The sequence below is a fragment of the Triticum dicoccoides genome, chromosome 7B (genome assembly GCF_002162155.2).
Source record: "Triticum dicoccoides isolate Atlit2015 ecotype Zavitan chromosome 7B, WEW_v2.0, whole genome shotgun sequence".
Classification (NCBI taxonomy): Eukaryota; Viridiplantae; Streptophyta; class Magnoliopsida; order Poales; family Poaceae; genus Triticum; species Triticum dicoccoides.
This window is the reverse complement of record NC_041393.1, coordinates 707,732,466-707,749,332: the sequence shown is the minus strand read 5'-3', so window position 1 is coordinate 707,749,332 and position 16,867 is coordinate 707,732,466. Positions and strand designations below refer to the sequence as shown.

The following is a 16,867-nucleotide window of genomic DNA, read 5'->3' as shown; positions in this document are numbered from 1 at the left end:
TGCCCGTCGGCGGCGGCGGTGGTTCTCGGGTGAGAGAGAGAGAGAGCAGGGGGAGAGGAGGAGGGAGAGCGAGAGGGAGTGAGAGCGGTGCGGGGCAGCGCGTGGCGACGTTCCGGACGTCCAGGCGTCGAGGGGGAGGACAGGCAGGCAGGTGCCGTGGCGGCACGGCGGTGCGCACGCGTCGGCCACACGCCCCTGGCCTCCTGGCGGGAGGTGGAGGACGACTGGCGCTAGCCAGTCGGCTGGGCCGGCCAGCTGGGCCGCACAGTGCCAGGCCTCAGGTGAGCACAGGTAGGCATTTTTTTTAATTTTGTTTTCTTTTCTACTTTTCTGGCATTTGTTTGGTTTAATAAAAATACTAAACCATTTTATTTGCTTATGCCAGTTTTTGTAGGGGCTAATGGTATTATTCCAGAGCTCCTCGACAAAAGGCACAATTTTTGGACATATATTAATATATATAACTAATATATTTTCAATGCAAATATTTATCGAATTAATCCAAATGGCCAAAATAAATATCCATGTGCTCCTAAAATATTGTTTTGATTTTTATCTCTGTCCAATATTTTCAGGGAGCAACATGAGCATTTTCTTGGACCCTTTTTGGGGAAATTTTTATTTGAGTCATTTTCAAAAATAATTCTGAGGGTTCCACCAATCCTCATTTCAAATTTAAATGAAATTAAATATGATGCACAAATGGCTAGCTAGTCTAAGTCATACCAGACTAGGGATGTGACAAACGGTGACCTCGGATTATTCTAACATGAATCATAAGAAATATTATTTTTATTGCGAAGAACAAAAGGTGCTATGATATGCAATGTTGCTTCTTACAATGGGATGCCCCTGCATAGTAAAACACATGGCTCCTGTGTATGATTGTGGGTTTGGACCCACGCATCATAGACAGCGCATATGTCAAAACTGTGCAATTAAATTTTCTGTGGGGACAAATACAAGTATGCCACAGAGTTCAATATTCATCACAACAGTTTCAGAGCAAAAAAGAAGCTTTACATTCATGATTTGCGTATGACTGCTTAAGTTTTAGAATTTCTGGTGTCGAGTGACAAATTATATATTTTGCGGTTGTACTATTTGTTATTTGAATTTTTGTACCTAATGCCCTGTAAAAGAAAGGCAACTCCTTATATTCTTGCATGTAACCACATATTTATTTTCCTCAACTGTGAAAATCAACGGCGCCTTCTACCATTCTTACTGCTACATCTCTGCAATGTCCTTGTTATACTGATCTATCCATCCATGTATGATCTCAACTTCCTGTCTCCTTTGTTCTACAACCCAGTCTGGATCATCCTTGGTTGCAGATCTGAAGTCCAAATGATGGGCCCCTGAACATCGCCACCACAAGAAGTAGCCATGCGTAAGTAAGTTCAGAATACTTGTAACCTTGCATATTTTATGCAACTTCATGTTTACCTTTCTCTGTGACTAGAGCAATGATGCTGGATGATATGTTCTTGAGCACCCTGATAGCAGTTTGAAAGGAAGACTATTGGTATTGTTTACTCTGGTAACAAAATTACTTGAATGGTTGAAACTATCGACCGAAGAATTCAGATAGTGAAATCTTTTACTCTTACCCGCCTCGACTCCACGGGTCTCGCATCCCATTGGAGAAGATAATGTTGCTCCCAAACCTCTTGAGAACTTTGTCAATTTTCTGCAGTGGATTGTGCAATGCAGTAGCAGGTGAGCACATGCCACCCAACAATTTTTTCTACTGACGGTTCATTTGTAAACACAAAAAAAAAACTGAAAGAAAACTTACATGGCCACCATATTCAGTAGTGATCCAGTGCATCCTCGGATGAACTCCATAGCTGGCAAGGCAGCTCTCAGACCTCTCCTCGTAGCTGAAGTTGAATGGTGGAAACATGCTCTCATTCGACACAGTCGTTGGCATGACCATCTCAGTGCAGGCCTGCACAAGAGTTGTTTCAGGAAACAAACACATAAATGAACTTCGGTCTTGCAGTGTTATCAGTAAACCACGTGTGTGTCACTGTCAGTCCGGATTTTACCTGCCAGTCCCAGCCGCTGAGGCCATGGGGGTCATCCCCACCTTCCACCTGGAAGCACTTCTGGTCGCCTGTGTAATTGTAGTACAGGCTCGCCGCTGCGAAAGCTTTTTCGACGACGTCTGCTCCTGCGGGAAAGGAATCAATGATCTTGCACATCTGCAGAAATGTCAGGAGAATTACATGCTCAGCAAAAGAGAATAAAAAAGCAGGTCCTGTTGTTGCACGACTCAGTTTGGTAACTCTGGAACTCTTGTTTCTCTGCTCATTCACTTGATATAATCATAGTTTTAAATAGCCGGTTATAGCTCCGCTATAGCCCACTATAGCCTTTTCAGCAGGGTGCCGCTAAATGGTCGCCTTCATAAATAGCCCGCTATAGCCCGTTATAACTCCGCTATAGCTGATTTTGAGGCCTGCCGCTATTTTCCATAGCCCACTATTTAAAACGTTGGATATAATGCAGGCAAAAGTAAGGGATGTAAATTAGGTTACAAGTGGCTAACCTCTTTGACAGGGTAAGCAGGCAGATTTTGCAGGAAATTGGCTGGAGTTGGATAGTCCGTCATGGCCGTGTAGATGAATGCCGTATATAGAAAGTTTGTCAGCGAATCAGTGGACTGCACGGTCCTAAAAGTTGAGGGATAACACAACGTCATGAACCCAAGTCATCGCCATTCGTTCAAATATGGCACTCTTCACTAGTTCACCACTCGGGCAATCTTATCAAGATGAGGTTTTCATGTCCAGTCATGTATGCAGCTGAGCTGAGTGTCTACGTCAGTAGCAAATCAATCCTTTGGACCTAATGAACATCTTATCAAGAATCTCTTAACCTGCAAGTCATCTTTTTTCATGTATTTCTTACCTACAAGGTTTGACTATTTGTTTGCTTTACTTACACTTCACACCTAGAAAAGAATACTTGCAGTCTTAAATCTTTTGTTTTGCTTCCTATATTAATGAATTTTATACAGTCTTCAGTCCAAAAAATTATCAGGTGGACAAAGCTTACTCGCAGGTTCTGAAGGTTTTGCTGAGCTCCAAGAGCCCTGTCTCGTTTGATCCCCTGTCATCTAACACATCCCAGACCGCCTTGATGACACTGAAGCAATTCAGGCTCTCGGACTGCAAAATCAGTTGGATGTTACAGTCAGCTAAATAAACAGCTGTGTCTTTCGTTGGAAACTTCAGCTTGGGAGGACTCTTCAAGCACCAATCAGACAAAGATGTCACTAGCAACATGTCATTATTCCCATTCCTTGTTATATCTTGTCTGTATCGTATTATTAGTAACAGCTGCGTCATCGGTCATCGATAATGAACAAAATACACCAATTTGGATATATTTTCGGAAAATTAAGGGCCTTATTCGCGCAACCGCCTATTGATAGCCCTTTGGTGCAGTTGAGCATCACAATCAAGATAATCAACTTAGCCATGAACTCATAATCAAGACCTCATAGACATCCACATCACTGGCTGGCCGGTGCCATTTCAGTCACATACTTGAAAAAAAAAATCTTGAAAGGTTCTAATCAAACACATTCATTAAACTCCATGCTAAAGAAGAAAACGCTATCACCAGTTCATGACCCACAACTGAAAACCATTAAGTTGCCGCTAGGGTACTGATAACAGTATAGGAAGAGAGACATGCTAACGGGCGGACGTATGACAACAAGTGAAATTCAGTACTACACTCTCTGTTCCGAAATAAGAAAGTTGTATTAAATCAGCGACACTAAACTTATACTAAGTCAGCAACACTTATTTTGCTAAAGTTATACTAAATAATCGACACTAATCTTGGGAATGAGGAAGTACTACAAACCATTCAGAACCGACACAATCAATTAGTCTGCAGCAGATGGACAGACGTATCTTCATGTTGATCTGCCGTGCGTTCGGAAGAGTGAAGACCAATAATTTTTTTTAGAGAAAAGACTAAGCCGCGTCCGAGGAACACCCGAACCTAGTCCGACTTTGAATTAACAAAGCCATCAACCAGCCAAGATAACAAGGACAATTACCATACAACATGACAAAGAAAACGGCGCAAGATACAAGGTGTTGGAGCAGCTTACAACCAGACAGCAAAGCAAGCAGCACAAGCTGAGAGCAATCAAAAAGAGATTTTTTTCGAGGAGCTTGTGGCTCACAAGCCGGGGCATGGAGGAAAGTGGCTTGTAAATGGGGATTTCAATCAAATTTACCGTGCAAGAGACAAGAATAAGAGGAACATCAACCGCAATTGTATCAACCGGTTCCGCGCCACGCTTCATGGTTGTGATCTACGCGAGATTCACCTTCAAAATCGTCGTTTCACTTGGAGTAATGAGCGGCAAAATCCCACCATGAGCAAACTTGACAGTGTGTTTTGCAACGCCGAATGGGACATTGAATTCCAAAATCACATCTTGCATGCCTTATCTTCGTCCCTGTCTGACCATTGTCCCATGCTGTTGGCACCTATAATTGGCCCCAAAAAGCCTAGAAGCTTCAAGTTTGAGAACTTTTGGATCAAGATGCCGGGTTTTCAAGAGATTGTCTCTGATGCTTGGGCTGCTTCGACCCCCCACTACGAGCCTTGTCAAATCCTCTTCCATAAGCTTCGGACAACCGCTGTCCGGTTGAGAAAATGGAGTCAATCCTTCTCCTCAAATGCAAGGCTGCACCTTCACATGGCACTTCAAATTATTCTCAGCTTGGACATCGCTCAGGAGTCACGCTCCCTCTCGCCGGAGGAGTTTGACCTTCGTAAGCGGCTTAAGAGGCGCGTCATCAGTTTGGCGGTTCTTGAGAGGGCTAGGAAAAGGCAGTGTGCCCACATCCGTAACTTGAGGGAAGGGGACGCCAACACCAAATTTTTTCACTTGAAGATTAATGGGAGGAGGCGCAAGAATTTCATACACAAGTTGAGCAATGGGGCTGGTTGGGTTACGAAGCATGAGGATAAGGAGAATATTATGTACCAGCACTTCACCACCGCTTTGAGCAAAGGGCCACGCAGAACCACAGACTTCAATTGGCAACTCCTCCACTTTACAGATTGCGATCTTTCCAGTCTTGGGGATGAGATGACGGACGAGGAGGTGATTGCAGCCATCAAGGCTATGCCTAGCGACAAGGCTCCCGGGCCTGACGGCTTTACTGGGGCATTCTTCAAGAGCTGCTGGCCAATTATAAAGGACGATCTTATGAAGGTCATCTCCGCCTTCTCGAGTTTGCATGCGGACAACTTTCACTGGCTCAACTCCGCAAATGTGGTTCTCTTGCCAAAGAAGGAGGGGGCTGAGGCGATCACGGACTTTAGGCCTATCAGTTTGATCCATGCCGTCGCCAAGATTGTGGCCAAGGTGATGGCGATGAGGCTCACCCCTTTTATGAATATCCTCGTATCCCGTGCTCAGAGTGCCTTCATCAAATCTCGGTGCATCCACGACAACTTCATGTATGTTCGCAACTATGCTCGCTGACTCCAACGCACAAACACGCCATCACTCCTGCTCAAGTTGGACATCAAGAAGGCTTTTGATTCAGTTAGATGGGAATATCTTCTCGACCTTTTACAGAGGAGGGGTTTTCCTTCGAGGTTTCGTGAGTGGATCACGGCCCTTCTTCGGACGTCTACATCGAGAGTTCTTCTCAATGGTGTTCCTGGCAATCCTATCCAGCATGGGCAGGGCCTCCGGCAGGGGGACCCAGTGTCTCCCCTTCTGTTTGTCCTTGCTATTGACCCCCTTCAGCAAATCTTGGATGTGGCAACAGAGAATGGAGACCTACACAGATTACGTGGCCGTGGTGCCCGCCTTCGCACCTCCCTATACGCGGACGACGCTGCCGTATTCTTGGCGCCTATCAAGGAGGATGTGGATATGCTTGCCACCATACTTCAAAGCTTTGGAAACGTCACCGGCCTAGTTACGAATATTAACAAGAGTTTGGTGGCCCCTATTAGATGCTCCAATGTCGACCTTGACATGATTCTGGGTACCTTCCCAGCGGTCAGAGCTCAGTTCCCCTTGCGATACCTCGGCCTTCCGCTATCCATTCATCGTTTGCGAGTTGTGGACTTCCAGCATTTGCTTGATAAGATTGCTGGAAAGATCATGATTGGCCAGGGAAAGTACATTACGATGGCTGGTAGGAGCACGTGGGTAAAGTCGGTTATCACTTCGCGGGCCATCCACCACCTCACTTCGCTTGTGGTGCCCAAAGGAATGATGGCGTCCATCATCAAGCTGCGGTGGGCTTTTCTTTGGGGAGGCACGGATAAAGTTTCTAGAGGCAAATGTAAGATAAGATGGGAGAAAATTTGTACGCCCAAGGACATGGGCGGCCTAGGCATCCTGGACATGGAAAAATTCGCACGTGCCTTACGGCTCAGATGGACTTGGTTGGTTTGGAAGGACGCGGAAAGAGTTTGGGTTGATTTGGGGCACCCGTGCGATGAAGAGGACATGACGTTGTTTTATGAGTGCACTTCCATCACTGTTGGCAACGGGCAAAGGGCCTCTTTCTGGCACTCCCCTTGGCTTGGGGGTCGCAAGCCAAAAGACATCGCTCCCTCCATTTTTGCAATTTCCAAACACAAGAATGACACCATCCATAGGGCTTTGGATCTCAACAAGTGGATTGCCAACATCAACACAAATTCTAGGCTCACAATTCAGCACATCCTTGAATACTGTGAGCTTTGGGTTGGATTACGAGAGGTCTTCCTTGATGAGGGGGTGGATGATGAGATTGTTTGGAAGCTTTCGCCTTCCGGTGAGTACACGGCATCGTCGGCTTACAAAGCTCAACTCGACGACTCCACTGTATCGAAAATGAAGTCTGCAGTGTGGAACAATTGGGCGCCGCCAAAGCACAAATTCTTTGCTTGGCTTATCATTCAAGACCGTGTTTGGACGGCGGACAAGCTTCAATGGAGAGGATGGACAAATTGCGGCCTATGCCAGTTATGCAAGAGGGAGCCATAGACGGCGGCACACATCATCTTCCGCTGTCGATACACGGTACGCATTTGGACGGATATCAAGACTTGGATGGTTTTGACCGATGTGGACCTCACCGACTGGAGTAGCTTCAACAGCGTCAACGATTGGTGGCACCACATGGTAGGCGTCAATGGTAATGTGAGAAAGGGCCTCGCGTCTCTCGTCATGTTGGTTTCTTGGGAGATTTGGAACGAGCGGAATGCGAGAGTATTTAGGATGGTGTCCTCCATGCCAAATGTAATCACGTCTAGAATCAAGGCGGAGGTCAGACTTTGGGGGTTGGCAGGGGCCAAACGTCTAAGTTCTCTTATGCCGCGAGAGTAGGCTTATTGGTTTCGGGCCGTCTATGGGCGGTCGGTCATGTAATTCAAAACTCTTCTTAATTAATGAGATGAGGCAAATCTTTTGCCTCCGTTTCGAAAAAAAACAAGAAAATTGAAGGAGTAGCCAACATCGGAGGGCAGCCTCAAAGCCCACTTCACATGACCAAAAAACGGTCGCCCTGCCATCCGTCTGCCTCCGAAGAGGGCCACTACCCTCTCACCCTGCCTCGACGGGCGTCGGACCGTCATAAGGCAAAGCGCTCACCATGAGCTCGGATGAACAACGACGACAGGGCTGGCACGGGAAGGAGATCGGAGCGCCGCAGGCATAAGCATAGCCTTCCACAACCTCTCGGACTGCCACAGCCAGGCCGCACAAGCGCAAGCAGAAACGCCGCACCGTACGACGAAGACCGGCGTGGAAGATCATATCGCCGGCGAAGACGAGAAGAGCATGAAACGCCATCAGCTATCCCAATCCCAGCAGCAAAGTGCCCACCTCACACCTGCATCCCCCAGACGACGCCTCCAAGAAGTGTAGCGACGAGCAACGACGCCACCGTCCACAACGGGAACAGGGTTTTCACCCAAAGCAGAGTGCGAGGGTAGGAGGTAGGAGGGAACCTCGACGAGGCCTCAAAGGAGGGCAACAGCGCCAAAGGCGTTGCCAACGACGTGGCCTCCGCCGCAAGCCAAGGGTTTCCCCCGGTCGCCCTCCGCAATGCCCGACACCCAGGCCGAAGTAGTCGACAGGACCGGATCCGACCAGGAGGGCACAGGACCGGGAAGGGACAGCAAGACCAATAATTTGACTACGGAAATGTTAACACCCACACGTGTGGGCGTTTGCACATCGCCCACACGCCTCCATCACCACTCATTTTGCCACGTATGAATAGATGACATCAGCAGAATTTTTTTTGGTTTTCGGCTTAAAAATGTTGTATCTCCTAAATAAAAAAGCGAACTAAAAATCCGTTTTCACCATTAAATCCGTCTCGACGAGATCTTCAAAACTAGACCCCATGTTGATATGTTTCGACGAATTTTTTTTTACCAGAAGTTGCCACGATGTTTACACTGCAGTTGCCATAGGGCTTAAACTAAAGGTGCCATGTGGCAATTTTAGTTTGTAGATCATGGCAATTTTAGTATTTTAATGATGGCAACTCCAGTACTTTGACCATGAAAATTATTTTTTGTATGAACCATGGCAATTTTACGTGCATGTATCATGGCAATTTTAGTTTATCGTTCATGGCAAGTCTAGTTTCTTAATTCCCCGTTTTATAAATGTCAAAATTTACTTTTAAATGTAGAAGAAAATAGCTGAAACATATCATGGCAACTTCAGTGTAAACATCATGGCAATTCATATGCAATAGACATGGTAACTTTTAATCCAATTTTTTTTTCATCAAAACATATCAACATGGGATCTAGTTTCAAAGATCTCATCGTGAGGGATTTAATGGTGAAAACGGATTTTCAATCGGATTTTTGTTTAAGAGATAAAACATTTTAAAAACTGAAAATCCAAAAAGATTTCTGCATGCATGCATGCGATGACGTGACAATCTGTTTACATTAGAGACGTGTGGTGCGTCTCCCTTCCTGCCACACATGTGGCAGTTAGCGCGACCCTTTGACTAATGACAGTGGGCTATTCACCCAGAAATTATTTGACCAACTTATCTTTTAGAGTGTTGTCATGGAGTGGTAATTAATTCTAGTAAGTACCTTGAAGTCCTGCGTGACAGTGTCTTTGAAGCCTGACCACGGGGTGATGTCATCGAACTGCAGGATTGGTGCAGAGGACGCCAAGGCCCCCATGGCGACATGAGGGTACTTGAGCCTGAACCATGATGCCAGCACTAGAGACAACAGCCATAAGACAATAACATTATTTATTTATTTACTTCTTGTTTTTGGAAGGTCCACATAACAATGTCACTTTTAGACTAGCTCATCCTAATCGCGACAATACTATGAGCCGGCCGACCCAGTCACTCACAAATACTATATATACCTGACAGAGTCATCCGGGGTAACTTATTTATCTTAACATACAATCATGTCATCTTACCATATAATAATAAATGGGATCAGGCTTGCCTCAACATGCAATCATGCATAAAAAACTATCCACCACAACATTCAATCATACATGAAAAACATGTTTTTCATGTAATTGTTTACTTATATTCAATAAATATTGTTGCAACTACATGGAACCAAATATAATAAGACATATGTATTTTTAATTTTTGTTTTCATGTTATCAACCTAAATCCTCATGGACCAATTTCTGCATCAATGTGCGAAGTATCCTCTAGTTGATTTCAAGTGTTGTAGCCCATAAGATTTAGCAATTTTAGCTACCAAATAATCTTACAATACATTTTCATATAAACTAAACGAGCAGATCCAGCCGTAAGTCACACGCACGAATATATTAGAATAAAACACATTAATTAGTGAGGGACTTACTGCCTCCGTAGGAGCCACCGAAGACGACGACGGGAGCATCTACGGCGGAGAGGTTTTGCTTGAGGCTGGTGATGAGGATGGCGAAGTCGGCGAGCGCCTGCGTGGATGTCAGGTAGCCCAGGGTGTCGGCCGACTTGTCCGAGTCGTTCCCGAAAGGCTGTGACTCCCCATAGAACCGATGCTGCACCCGCACAAATTTCAAACGAGTTATTAGTACTAAAAGCTGAAGTGTTTAACGAGTACACTAATTGAGCTTAAGTACCAATCCTTAAACAACGGCAAAAATGGCGCCTGCCGCCTCGTGTGCAGTTAACGTATTCGTCATTGAATTTTCAGTGTTTTTAAGCTCCGGAGCGAATCAACACGACAATCAATACACCGTCACCGATGAAGATATGATGATTATAGCGTAAAATAAGAGCCTGGACGGTACCTCGATGAAGACGAGTAGGGCGCCGAACTCGGGCGCTATGTCGAACATGAAGCCCGTATTGGTGGTGAACCACTCGATGTCGCCCTCGTTGCCGGTGTACACGAACAGCGGCCCGGCGGTGGGTTTCCGCCGCCAGAAGGTGTCGTTGAGGAGGTACTTGTGGGAGAAGAGGCGGGAGGAGTTGGGCGTGAAGGTGAAGTGGTCCAGCTCCTGCGGGAAGTAGTGCGCCGTGAACGGCTTCGCCGTGCCGTTGTCCGCAGCGGCGTACCTGCCGCCGGAGCTTGCAGCCCGGTGTTGATGCAGAGAAGCGAGCCCAGCAGGGAAATGGGGAGGCTGATGGGTGGTGCGCCTGGAGGAGCTAGCTGCTGCCGCAAGTTCCGGCGCGAACTCCGCGAGGAGGAGGAGCAGCAGCGCCGGGACAACCGTGAGGGTCATGGAGGGCGTCATTTTTGGCCGTCGTTCGAGTGTCGACCCTCTCCGCAGCCTGCTAGGGTTTAAGAATAAGAAGGCGCGGTTGCGGGAGAGACTGAGACGAAACGGTCGTTCGCCGCATTGTCTGGTTCGCCTTGTCGGGCACATTCGGATGCAATGGATGGACCCAGATGATTGATTTTAGCCGGCCGGCGACGGGACGCGAGACGCCCCAAACCTGCCAGCAAGTCCGTCCATCAATGCACTAGTCACTGGCTTGGCAGCCTCTAGTCTCGCAAGATAGCATGGAGACGACCGGACACAACGCGACGCCGGCATTCTCTCGCCGGCCACACAAGATGGCCGATCCGAATCTGACCAGCCGCGTCGCCGTCGCGTCGTCCGCAGCGGGACGCGGCACGCGGGCACGGCGTTGCCGCCGGCGCGAGTCCTTGGCCGAAAACGAAGAAAACGATGCCGTGACAGGAGCAAAGCGGGTGGGGTGCAAGAAAGTGAATGTACCTCGCGTGCTGTCGGGCCTACTTGTGTCTAATGTACTAGCAGCTGCCACCCTCCCCCCAAACCTTAGGCGGCTTTGGCAAACTCTCTAGACTTCATGGGCGAGCTTGCAAATTCGCATCCTCTCTACTAGACCGTCAGGAGCCGGTGCGGGAAGGGGAATCTCGATTCCTTCGCTTCGGTTAGTACTTTATGTTGAGTTTTTTTTAGTTCTTGCAGATGCGGCGTTCTGGCGGATGGCGTCGCTTCTTCTTCAAATTTGTCTTTTGGGCTCAAAATCTTCTCGAGTTCGTCTGTCTGGACGTAATCGATGGAGCTCCGGCATGGATTCTTCCTGTCTCCTTGGGGCGGTAAGGCTAGGGTTTCTTGTCAAGTGATGAGATTTGGTCTCAAGTGTTTCAGATTTATACAAGGGTTCAATGGTAGATTTATACAAGGGTTCAATGGTGACAACTGTGACTCCGAGACGTTGGTCCTGAGGGGGACGTGCATGAAGACTTTTCGATTGTCATCGACAAAGCCAAGCTGCCTTCGATAGGGGAGTAGCGACAACGGCACATCGGCGGCTCATTCTAACAGCAATTGGTCATTCGACGGTTTTGAAATCTTTGTATAATTTTTATTATGCTTGAGATTCTTTATACTTTTAATTAACCTAATTCTTTAAAAAAAAGGAACTCGTGTGCTATCGTCTTATCAATCGATGACCAGCTCGAGCGAAAGAGCACGAGGGATGGGTCCCCTCCACTGTCAGCATTGTCGAATCGTAAAAACACCAGAGGTGCCCCCATCACACCCGAATATCATCTTCATGTGTGAACAGGTAGCATCACAGATTGATTCGCAAGAAAATAAAAATAAAGACAGAAGAAATGGACAGCTCTCATATTTTGTTGGTTGATCGAGATTGGGCCTGACATATGTAGAAGGATAGATATTGCATCCAAATTCATCGCAAAAAATGATATTGTATCCAAATTTGAGTTTGTATCACTTTACTTCCAACAAATGGCTCCTCTTGCGTTATCACTGACTTTTTTTAGTGAAGTTATCATTGATGCTGCTTAATTAATCGCGGGGCAGAGCCCCCCCAACTCCATTGGGCACTGGGCCTTGTGGCATATGTTAGGATTTAATTTACCTTTTTGAAATCAATCAGCAGAACACAAGCCTGATTTTAATTTTGTTCTTTCTGATCAAGCAAATAACTATTCATCTAACTAGCAGAGTGGCCTCACGGGCATCATTTTAGTAGTTTTTAATTTTTTATTTAAGTTATTGTGTATAATACTCCCTTCATTCCATAATGTAGTGCCTATAGATTTTTCCAAAGTCAAACATTACAAATTTTGACCATATTTATTGAGAAAGATAGATGCATATCTAGAATAACAAATGCACATCACTGGATACACCATGAGTTATATTTTCATAATGTACATGTTTGGTATTGTAGATGTAAACAATTTTCTCTATAAACTTGATCAAAATTGACAAAGTTAACTTTCAGAAAAATCTATATGTACTACACATTGTAGAATGGAGGAAGTATTTTTGTAATTGTATCTTTCCAAACTTGATTGCATTGAAGAAGGATCAACATTTTACATTGTTAAGTCATCTTTGGAATTAAGTATGTGGCATACTATTATGTTCTTATTGGTGCTCTTTGCAGAAATAACTTAGACCTCCAAAATATCTATGAAATGATTTCCTAGTGTTTAGTTATATCATTTCTTGAAAAGGGATTAAGCACCATGTATACCGTTAAAAATTTAGTTTCTTATAGTCATGCGTTCTAAATGGGTACCATATTTTCTATTTTATAAGGATATGCTTTCCTCTAAGATTTTCTTATAATTGTATATACCTAACCATTATCGATTCTCCTTTTTCTCTTTTATGCGAGAAGGGTATGATTTTATTCCTCTGAAATAGTGTTACAGTCCGGAATTACGAGCGGTGGCACGAACGGGGTGAAACTGTGAATTGCTACAGGAGCGAGCTTCGATCCGACGGCTGTGGTCCTCCAGCGGCTTGATCCTACTGCCCAGATCCGATCAAGCAGCCCAATCCGACGGCCAGGAACTCCGAATCGCTGAGAGCGCCCGGGAGTGACTGGAATCCTTATTACACGATTTCCTTATAGTTAGATACAAAGGCTGCCCATATTTGCAGATGAGATGATTTTTCTAAAGCCCGGAACGATTGACTTGAGGACACGCTTGTTGATACTGGTTGTCTTCGGTAGGGCCTCGATCCTACAAGCAAACATGCGCAAGAGTGCAGCCCTACTGATAAGGTGCACAGAGTATCAAATGCTGGTAATCGGCGCAATCCTTAGTTTCTCACTAGGAAAGTTTCCAACAAAGTACCTAGGGCTTCCTCTAACCATCCGATGATAGACAGTAGCACAGTTGCAAGGGCTATTGGAGCAGAATGCCTACCCAATTGGCGCACACCATTTATGGGCTGCAAGGTTGCACCCACGACAGAATTTAAGTGGAAATCTCGAGTGTCGTTGCAGTGTCATTTTTTTGTGTGGCTTGCTGCACAGAAAAGACGCTGGACATCTAATTGATTGACCAAAAGGGGACTGCCACACCAGGATTCTTGCCAACTCTGCAATCAAGATGATGAAGCAATGAACCACATTATTCTACAATGTGTTTTCTCGAGAACTATTTGGGCGCTAGTGTGCACGACAATAGGCAAGCCGGAGTGGGCGCCAACTATGGAGGACGAGCTGCCTGACATGGATCTTGAGCAAAAAATGGAGGAATTACAACAAAAAGGCATTCGTGCCATCCTAACACTAGGACTCTGGGAGTTGTGAAAGCATCGTAATGGTGTTGTTTTTTATGGAGTGTCTACATTTCTGGGGAAGGTTATGGGTAGGATTGTGAGTGAAGGCCGGTTGTGGCCGATGGCGGGTCTGCTCAAGAATGAATTAGATCAATTTTTTGGGCGGATGCATGTGTGGGTAGCCAATGAGACGTGCAAGCGGGATAGCTAGTGTGGATGTGGTTGGGTGAAACCGTTGTAACACCATCGGTGGAGGGCTTTTGTATCCCTTTTCTTCTCGGTATATCATATGCTATGTGTATTTGAGAAAAGAGATGGGATAAAGTCAATAGGAAACTCTCCTACTGCAGTTTCCTACTGCCATTTATTGCTCAAAAAAGAAAAGAGATGTGCTAAACATGGTAAGAAATTAAAAAAGAAAAGCAGGAGGAATTCTGCCATGCTTGTTTGGTCGGGAAATGAGAGTACATATGTATCGCCAATGCAACCGGCAGCAAGGCCACCTCCCCATCACCTTAAGAGTTAAGGGGGGTAGCCAGCGCTCACGCATGCCCCCTTGGGGGACGACCCATGCAAAAGATGGGAGCACTGGCTCGGGACGCGACGGTTTTACCAGTTCGCTGGCCGCGGTTGAATGGTACATCGTTGACCGGTTGACCGTTGAATTGCCAGGAAAATGTGAGTGATTTTAAATAGGAATTTCAAAAAAAACACAAATTCAAAAAAAAAATTTCATGGTTTCAAAAAAAGTTCATGAATTCGTAAAAGTTCGGGGGTTCAAAAGAAGTTCGTGGATTTAAAGAAAGTTCAGGAACATGAAAAATTACAAGGGTTCAAAAAATGTTTGCGGGATTCAAAAAAATCATGGATTTGAAAATTTTCATCAATTTTAAAAAAGTCATCTATTTTGAAAAAAGTTCATGAATTGGAAAAAAGTTAACGAATTTTGAAAAAAGTCATATTTTTGGTGAAGGTTTGTGGATTTGAATATATTCATGCATTCGAGAAATTTTTGCGGATTTGAAAAAAGTTCATGAATTTAAAAAATCACGTATTTTAGAAAAGGTACACGATTTTGAAAAAATGTTCATGTATTTGAAAAAAGCTCTGTTTTAAAATAATAAAAGGAAAATGAAATAAAACAGAAAAGTAAAAATATATTCAAAAAGTCGTCTATTTTCAAAAAAGTTCATGAATTGGGAAAAAGTTAGTGAAATTTGTAAGAAAACTTCATAAATTTGGTGAAGGTTTGTGGATTTGAACATATTCATGTATTTGAGAAAAGTTTGGGGATTTGAAAAAAGTTCATGAATTTGAAAAAAATGTACTTTAAAAAAAGGTACACGATTTTGTAAAAATGTTCATGTATTTGAAAAAAGCTCGTGTATTTAAAACAATAAAATAAAATGAAATAAAACAGGAAAATAAAAATAATAGAAAAAGGAAATAGAATTAAAAATAAAAATCTTCCGGAAAACCAAAAACTGAAAAAAGAAAAGGCCTACCGGATGTTTCTAGAAGGTTCCCAAAACCAGCGACCTACTCTTGAATAGCTATTAATGGGCAGGCCCACATAAAATCTAGCAAAAAGCGCTGTAACTGGCGCTACGAGCGCCAAATAGGAGTTGGCGCCGGCAGCGGAGGAAAGCTAACGTAGTGGCCAATCGCTATCGCTGACCCCTGATCACTCTGTCTGTCTGTCTCTGCTCGCTTTAGTTGTCGACAACTACTGTTGGGCATGGGCATCAATTGCCCGTGTCTCCTAAGCCGCGGTTGTCCTGTCTCCGCACATCATGTCCACCTTTTGGACCTCGGCAAGGTGCGTTCACGATCCATCTATCCTCATATCTTTAGTCCTCTTTAGGGTTCTAATTTCTGAAATTCTAACTGTACATTCGGTCATAATTTTGGGTATGAGAATGTTGGTTGCACAAAAGAAAAAGGGGAAGCGAGTGGTTCAATTTTGAATCACAAAGAAGTGCTTTAAATAAGTTTTTTTTTGTGAATCGAAGCATTATTATCGATGGACGGTCATTGATTTTTTTTCTTATTTGAGATAATCATACAAGTTGAATTTTGTTATTCTTTTAATCTTCTTGTCGTTATATGACATTGCTCTAATAATATCAGTATTAGACGTCTCAAAGTAAGATTGTGTGGTTGGAAGATAACTGTGTATATGTGTCTATTTACTCATACATATATATTGCCTTGCAAATCCATGTCGTCGACTTCGCCCTAGGCTCCTCTACAATAGAACACACTGCAGAGAATCAGACGCATAGCGCCGTATGCACAACACTCCTTTGAAATTAATGTTTTTCTTTTTGGGATTTTTTGGAATTGTGTCGAATATAGTGTATAAGGTAGGTTGCAGTTGGAGTCTGAGTTGTATCAGGGTAAGATACATAGTGGGAGGAACCCAGCCTCCTTGGAGTTTAGCGATTCTTGGCCGTCGGATTCGTCTCTTGATGCGTTCTTAACCGTCGGATCTCGCCCTCGGATGATCCCGTTCGTTGGATCGAAACGCGACACTGTCGATCGAAACAGTGTCGAATCCGGTGCCACCGCCCGTAAAATCGGTGCCACCGCCGAGGGCATTTCTGAGATTTCGCGTACCCGCCGCCAGATGGCTTCCCCCGATTCCTTCCTCCCCTCCTGCGCGTCGTCCTCTTCCTCCCCTCACTTTCCCCTTCCTAACCTAGCTCCCGTCCTCTCTGCCTCCTCCCCTCCCACCGCCGTCGCTGCCCGTCCTGCTCCTCTTTTTCTCCTCCCCTCCCATTGCCCATCCGCCCTGGCCCATCTCCTCCCCGCCTGCCGAGCCCTCCCGCC

At 45.1% G+C, this 16,867-nt stretch overlaps 1 protein-coding gene across 1 annotated transcript; it reads right to left on the bottom strand.

The window, feature by feature from the left end:
- Window positions 1–1,609: 1,609 nt before the first annotated feature.
- LOC119336412 (lysosomal Pro-X carboxypeptidase-like) lies at window positions 1,610–10,865 on the bottom strand. The gene is made up of 8 exons (XM_037608423.1): window positions 10,301–10,865; window positions 9,868–10,048; window positions 9,118–9,251; window positions 3,067–3,179; window positions 2,558–2,681; window positions 2,055–2,210; window positions 1,802–1,954; window positions 1,610–1,693 (listed from the first exon to the last, which is right to left on the bottom strand). The coding sequence occupies exons 1-8, from the start codon at window positions 10,745–10,747 to the stop codon at window positions 1,610–1,612; spliced, it is 1,392 nt and encodes a 463-aa protein (XP_037464320.1). The 5' UTR covers window positions 10,748–10,865.
- Between the last annotated feature and the right edge of the window lie 6,002 nt (window positions 10,866–16,867).

Bases quoted from the DNA above. Each gene is read 5' to 3' on its own strand.
- LOC119336412 (XM_037608423.1), bottom strand. From the start codon at position 10,747: ATGACGCCCTCCATGACCCTCACGGTTGTCCCGGCGCTGCTGCTCCTC. The intron at 2,682-3,066 runs GTAAGCTTTGTC...CTCAACTTTTAG, and splicing joins AAAACCTTCAGAACCTGCGA to GACCGTGCAGTCCACTGATT. The intron at 2,211-2,557 runs GTTAGCCACTTG...ACATTTCTGCAG, and splicing joins CTGCTTACCCTGTCAAAGAG to ATGTGCAAGATCATTGATTC.